Source organism: Camellia sinensis, chromosome 4 (assembly GCF_055761805.1).
Source record: "Camellia sinensis isolate YWXY chromosome 4, ASM5576180v1, whole genome shotgun sequence".
NCBI classification, from domain to species: Eukaryota; Viridiplantae; Streptophyta; class Magnoliopsida; order Ericales; family Theaceae; genus Camellia; species Camellia sinensis.
In genome coordinates this window covers 16,505,355-16,512,398 of record NC_138964.1, presented here as the reverse complement: position 1 = coordinate 16,512,398, position 7,044 = coordinate 16,505,355, and the positions used below count along the sequence as shown (strand labels likewise).

Below are 7,044 nucleotides of genomic sequence, written 5' to 3'. Positions count from 1 at the left end.
TACTTTCCTATTTTCCGTGTTTTTTTGTTTTTACTGATTTTCTTTTAATATTTTAAGCAATTTTTTTTTTAACTTTTTAGACACACCTAACATAAATACACCTAAAAAGTAAAAAAAAAAATTGTAAAAAAAATCTTTTAAAAATTCACTAAATACCAAAAATACAAAAAAAATACAAGAATTCAATACATTTTTTGTATTTTTATGTATTTATTAATTTTTTAAAATATTTTTCATAAATTTTTTACTTTTTAGATACATCTAAGTAAGATGCATCTAAAAAAGTAAAAAAATATTTAAAATTTAAAAAATATTCACTAAAAATAAAAAAACACAAAAACCAAAAAAATCAATTTTCAAAAAACTTAATCCAGAAAACTCAAACCAAACACAGTGAATCACTTTTCTTTCTGCTACATATCCATTAATTACTTTTTCTTTATTATCTCTCATTTTTAATCACTTTTTCTCTCACACAAATTCTAAAACTATTTTCAAAATATAGAACCAAACAAAATTTCAAATTTTCTAAACTCTCTCTAAAAAGTTAGTTTTGAAAACATATCTTAAAACACAAACCAAATGAGGCTATAATTTTTAAAAAAAAAATATAAAATCAATTCAAAATTAAGGTCAGGGCAGTAAAAATTTTTCATATTAAATGGTACCTATTTTTGTTTGAATTGAAATGACTGCAAAATTTCGCATCATTTGTTATAGAATTTGTGTACACAAAATTTATTTGTATAGGGAAAGACTGTAGTTTATAAATAAAGAAAAAAAATGAGATAATTTTATATCTTTTGAGTCATAATTAAAAAAAAATTATAATCAAACACTATATAAAGTATAATTAAATATCTCAAAATAATATCATAATTAAAAGAAAAAAAATAACATAACTAGAAGGACATCTGATAAAAGGTGTATATTGTAAAATCCTCTCATTACTAATAACAACTCACTCATCACATTAAATTAAACAACATTATTTATTTACAATTACAGCAAGACTACACACATACTTTTTACGATCGGCAAAAAACTTTACTGATCACCAAGGAAACATTACATGACTAAGGCTAGCAAAGTAAACGGAAGTGCAAAACACATCAAAGCTAACATATTTGGTAACAATATTAGTAACGAGGGAGAGAGAGAGAGAGAGAGCATGGATTTGCTCGTTATTGATATAGTACATCACTTACCAAGATCATTGCTAACGTTAAAAAAGCGTGGGCAACTATAAACTGAGCAAAATGACTGCATACCCATTAGCAACACGACCAACACAGCAGCAATAAGAGTAAGAATCTGCCAAGAACCATACACATACTTCTTCATACACATATATACCTTAACCTTCCTTGTACCAAAGTAGTACTTGTTGACATCTTCAATGGTGATATCAATATGTGGCACCTTCGAGGGTCGAATAGATCTAGTCATCCCATTAAAGAGTTGGGCAACCTCAGCGTCAGTTTTTAGACTGTATTCGATGATTCCCTTTTTCTTAAGCAATTTTGCGTCCTCAGCGGTATCGATTATCCCATTCATTAGCTCAGTGTATCGTCCAAGAACAAGGAAGTCTGATATCGAAGCTTCAAATGCAACCAAGTTTCTAACGATTACTTCAGAGTTGACATTCAATTTGAGGTGAGGGAGGTAAAACTTCTTTTTCTTCTTGTCAAACCTAATGCTGCTAATATCACCGTTGGAGAGACAAAATTCCACTCCGGCATTACAAAGGGCTGACACTGAAGGAATCATTATTTCCTCTACAATGGGATTTTTTATGTCCTCTCCCAAAACATCACATTCAGATTTAAGGCCTTCGTCGAGGTTTGTTGCCATTCTTGACACCTCAGGTAGACTTTTTGCAGTTGCCCAAGGCAAATTTACTATCATGTTAATGGGTTTCGTAATTTTTCCCACCAAACGAATATTTAGATTAGATGACAACTTCAAAAGCGAGCAAAGAACTTGCGAACCTGAATCGACTTTCGGGAGTATTTCCTCCTCCGGGTACGGAGCTTCACTTGGCATATTAATAGGGCAGGCTTCCTTGGGCACCTTCACATTCATCACAATCCAATTGTACAGAAGTTTCAACAAATGATCATGCTTGTAAACTTCTGATAATGAGAGATCTTTTTTGATCAATTTGAACGGAGAAACTTCACTACAAAAACTCGTCACCATAGAAAGCAACTCATTTTTATCTATATCGAGGAAGTCGAAGATATTGCCTAGAAGAAAGATTGGAATTTGATTCTCAAGCATCACTACGTCGCGGAGAATAGAGTGGCCAGCAAATTTACTTCCTTCAGACTCGAACAAGTTAGGTTTCCTAGACCACGATGATGAAAGTCTATCTTTTTTGCTGATGCAGGTATGAAGAAACTCGAGCAAGAACAAACCATCAATGGTCATAAACCACAATAGTGTATTGCCATCATAGTCCAAGTACATGTGGTAATGAGATCGGATTTCGTCTTCTTTCTCCTTCAACGTGTCGACAAGTTCTTGGAATTCTCGGGTTGGGAAGTGTTCACTTCTAACCTTAGTTGCTGCAACGAGCTTATACCTCTCCATCTCATAGAGCTCTGGCCGAAAACGATGGTATGGACCCAAGCCCATGAGCAGAGGCATGTAAGCATCAGGCTTGAAAGCACTTAGAGTTTTAGGCACACGAAATATCGAAACAGGATGGACACCGTTAGTCTAGCAAAACAATAAACACAATATTAGTACAAATATTATGATAGAATCGATAGAAAATATAAACCAAGTAGAGTTTTACCAACGTTCCATTTGGTCATTTTCGTGTTTTCCACTTTTAGTAAATCTTTTAATATTTTAAACAAATTTTTAACTTTTTAGATACCCTTAATATAAATATAATTAAAAAGTACAATATTTGTGAAAAAAAATATTTAAATACAAAAAATACCAAAAAAAAAAAATACAAAAATCTAGTATATTTTTGTATTCTTATGTATTTATTGATTTTTTAAATATTTTTTTTTTATAAATATTTTATTTTTTAGGTATCTCTAGATTATGCGTATTTAAAAAGTAAAAAAATTTCTTAAAAAATTAAAAAAGTCACTAAAAATAAAAAAATACAAAAAATAAAATATTCAATTTTTAGAAAATTGACACCAAACAATGCCACCAGACTATCGCCACGATCATTACCTCCACTGCTACCACCATCACTACTGTCGTTGCCACCGCCTTCTCCGCCCCACAGTCATTATCACTACCATCTCTACCTCATTATTACCACCACCATTGCACCACCATCCCCAACACCTCCACTCCACCGCCGCCACTACCATCACCACTACTGCAACTATCAGGACATTAATTTTAAGAAACCAAACATGGAAAAAGTTTTCTATGGAAAATTTTTCCAAAATTGTTTTTACAGAAAACATTTTCCACCGAAACAAATGGATAGTTAAGAAGTCTTTGAGAATTTGAGAATCACAGTGTCATTGTTTTAAAATTATTTTCCCTCCCCTCATGAAGTGTTAAAGAGTGAAATAATTCCAAGATAAAACTTAATTTGCTCACATCGTCCCTTGTCCAGTGTTCAAGGTCACTAGAGACTTAAATTAAGTCACGAACTAAAGTTGTCCAAAACAAAAATTTAAATCTATGAAAAATCTATTAGAATATGTCACATCTCAAATCATAATTTTGCGGTATTGATTTTGTTATGAAACTTGTAACCATTTGAAAATTTAATTTGCAACAAAACCTGAAGAAATAAAGCTTTGTTTTTAATTAGTGAAACCCACAGAATTAACCGTGTGGTTTGATTTTGCAGGGATTCATGTTTTTTATCTTTTTGTTAAGTCTTTTTTAACTTTTTATTTTTTATTTTAAAAAAAAAAAAAATCGTGAGGCCAATGGTTGGTTGTATGGATGCGAGTAGCAGTCGTAGGAGTAATTTGTACTTTCCGAATCTCTCTCGATGCATGTCATCTTCCTGTACCTTTAATTTCATGCTGTTAGAAATTTTTCTTTGCCGATCAAAAAAAAAAAAAAAAAAAAAAAAGTGGGTAGTTAACACAATGGTTGGAACACAATAAGTGATGTAATAAAATTTATATATAACAGCCTTAACCTGATCTTTCTCGAGGATTTTGCTAACTTGTGTCCACCATCGCTTCTCACTATCACGGCTTGAGCCAAAAATTGAATCCATACCGAAGCTGGTTTGTCTATCACTGATTTCACTTATCGACCGTTGCTCGCTTGAATTGAAAAGTTTGTTTAAGGCCATGGTGGTTTTGGCTATGGTGCAGAAAAAAAATAATTTTTGATGCCTTGTTTATGTGTTTTGCTGCATAATATGTATTTATAGAGTTGGTTTGTACTAATCTTTGTGTACACTGTGCAAGAATTAAAACAAAGGGTATTTGAATTTCCACTTTATCTATATTGGAAGAACATGATTCGATTTTATAGACGCTAATGGAGTATTCTATGCCTAGTATATAAATGTACACGTGATACACAATGTGAACACCCTATTTTTATGGTTCAGAGTGTTAACAATTATTAGTGTTAACTTTTCATACATAAATGCGAAGAAAAAAGAATACATAATTATCAAATGGATTTAATTTTTTTCATGAATAATTTGGATAATCGAAACGGGATTCATGTGACCCCACTAGTCTCTCAAGTTTTCTCAAATTATATTTGGACTTGAGGGAATCTCAACCCTATTTATTGTCAGGATTTTGTGAGATCAGATCACATGATTCTTCCTATAGTTTTTGTTAGTAATTTAATTTTAAATCATGATGATATTTTTTTTTTTGGTTTAGATGTCCAAACAACAAAAACCAACTTAACTATCGAAAAGCAACATAAAAAATTTATTTTTAAAAAGGTCTTAAGCTAAAGATAAGGGTTTGGTCCGAGCTTAGATAAATTGCTTTGGCTTAATATTGCTCCTCCTCATCTAAACTAAAATCTTGCCTTAAGACCATTTAATCTGCTGTTTGGAATGGTATCTCTTCCTTGCACTGGAACAATTCGAGGTCAGTTTGGCTCCATAGGATAAAGAGAAATAAGAGTACGATGAGATTGAGCGAGAAGATTATTAGTGTGGTGGTAGGTTAGAAATATAAGATAAAGAGTATTTGTTTGTATACTATCGGACTAATAATATTATAGATATAAAATTAATTTTGGTATTTTTTTTAATATTATAATTATTTTTTTGTTCTAAAAAATATATTTTTCACTTAAAAATTATTTAAAAATTCACTAATCCCCTCACTCAATTTTTAATCCCAACATTCTCAGACTTTATTAGTCCTATCACATGAGTAGATTACTAATCCAAGGAAATAGTTAATCCCTTTATTCATATTACTAACCAAACACTCTTTAAGTTCTCAATCTTTTTCTGAATTCTGTTTAAACCAGAAGATGGAGGTAGAGTTAATTATGGATGGATGCCTGGCTTTCAAGTGTTCCCTTAGCAGAACTTTATCCAAGGCGCTTTTCTCTTGCAAGTTGCAACAAACAAGGACTCAAGCATACAACATTTTATGCATCCTAGTGTGGGCCATTGACTACAGAAGAAATATGTGGTCTTGGGAAGAGGAATTGCACCAGGAATATTGATTATGCGACTCGAGCACTCAACAATCACCAGAAGTATTTCAAAGGATAAAATAATTTGGACTCCACAACCTACCGGCATCTTCACTGTAAGTTCTCTTTATTGTAGTTTTTGAGACTCTTTTCATTTGTAGGCTGTGACGGATCTAAAAATTTAATATAAGGGAGATACCTATTAATTATAATGTTAAAATTTTTCTTCTCCAATCATTAATAATATTATAATAATAATTTTTTGAGTTAATAATAAACATTAAAAATTAATATTCATTATAAAAAAAATTTAATTTTAAACTTTTACAATTGACCCCGATGAGTTTTCATCTTTTGAAATATTTTCATGATAGTATCATTATCAATGTCATCAAAAATATCTTTCTCAACGTAGACAACCAAGCTATCATTCATCAATTCATCACCCATTCGGTTCCGCAACTGATTCTTCACAATATTCATAGCTGAAAATACCCTCTCAACAGTAGCAGTTGCAACAGGTAAGATTAAGGGGTACTTACGTATAGGTCTTAATAAGTAGATTTATTGTTTACTAGGTCCTATGGAAAAAATTTGTCATAAAAAAAGTTACTAATTGTAAGTTTTAGCGACAATTTATAAAAATCATGACAAAAAAAGTCACTAATTGTCAATTTTTAGCAATATATATAAAAAATTGTCACAAAAAAATTATTTGTAGTGACAATTTTACCAAGACTTATTTTCAATAGGACTTGATGAGAATTAACTCCAACTATTAGGACCTATTGGTAGTTTACCCTAAGATTAATGCTAAAGTCAAGAGAACACACTAATGGATAAACTTTGGCTGTGTTTGGAACAATTTCCAAGCTATAATTCTACCCACACATTCTAATATGATGTTTGGATAAGATGTTCAAACTATATTTCCACAACATTTAGAAAACTCTGCAGAAAACTCTATGTGAAGCACAATTTTCAATTTTTTTTTTTTTTTTGAAATTTGGCCTAACCGGACATCCCACCAGTCGTCCGGTCAGTTGACTGGACCAGTGCAATTTTTATTTTTATTTATTTTTTATTTTATATATATTTTTTTGCAATTGGCGCATGTTAATTTTTATATATTCAAAAAAAATATTTTTTGAATTTTTAAAAAAATTTTGTGAGCTTTAGTAGAATTTTGAGTTGTGTGTTTGGTTATGAGTTGTAAGTTTTTGTATCAAATATCACATGTTACATCAAAAATTCCCCACTCAATTCAAAACTCTTTTCAAAACTCATTCACTAAACAAATTTTTCACACTCAAATCATAATTTCAAAACTCAATACAACTCCTATTCTCAAATCATATTTAGAAAACTCTACCAAACGCTACCTTTGTCTTTTCCGGTCTCCACCATTTTCTTAGCAAG

General features: G+C 31.0%; 1 protein-coding gene across 2 annotated transcripts; it reads right to left on the bottom strand.

Moving 5' to 3' along the window:
- Positions 1-1,025: 1,025 nt before the first annotated feature.
- LOC114256893 (putative UPF0481 protein At3g02645) lies at positions 1,026-4,377 on the bottom strand. Of its 2 annotated transcripts, none has more exons than XM_028196589.2 (2): positions 4,139-4,377; positions 1,026-2,724 (listed from the first exon to the last, which is right to left on the bottom strand). In XM_028196589.2, the coding sequence occupies exons 1-2, from the start codon at positions 4,295-4,297 to the stop codon at positions 1,201-1,203; spliced, it is 1,683 nt and encodes a 560-aa protein (XP_028052390.2). In that variant the 5' UTR covers positions 4,298-4,377; the 3' UTR covers positions 1,026-1,200. The 2 variants fall into 2 exon arrangements, with proteins under 2 accessions (XP_028052390.2, XP_028052391.2); XM_028196590.2 differs by lacking the exon at positions 4,139-4,377 and adding an exon at positions 3,202-4,031.
- Positions 4,378-7,044: the final 2,667 nt, after the last annotated feature.

Coding starts and splice junctions, on each gene's coding strand:
- LOC114256893 (XM_028196589.2), bottom strand. CDS start 4,297: ATGGCCTTAAACAAACTTTTCAATTCAAGCGAGCAACGGTCGATAAGT. Junction 2,725..4,138: donor AAATCCTCGAGAAAGATCAG/GTTAAGGCTGTT, acceptor TTGTTTTGCTAG/ACTAACGGTGTCCATCCTGT.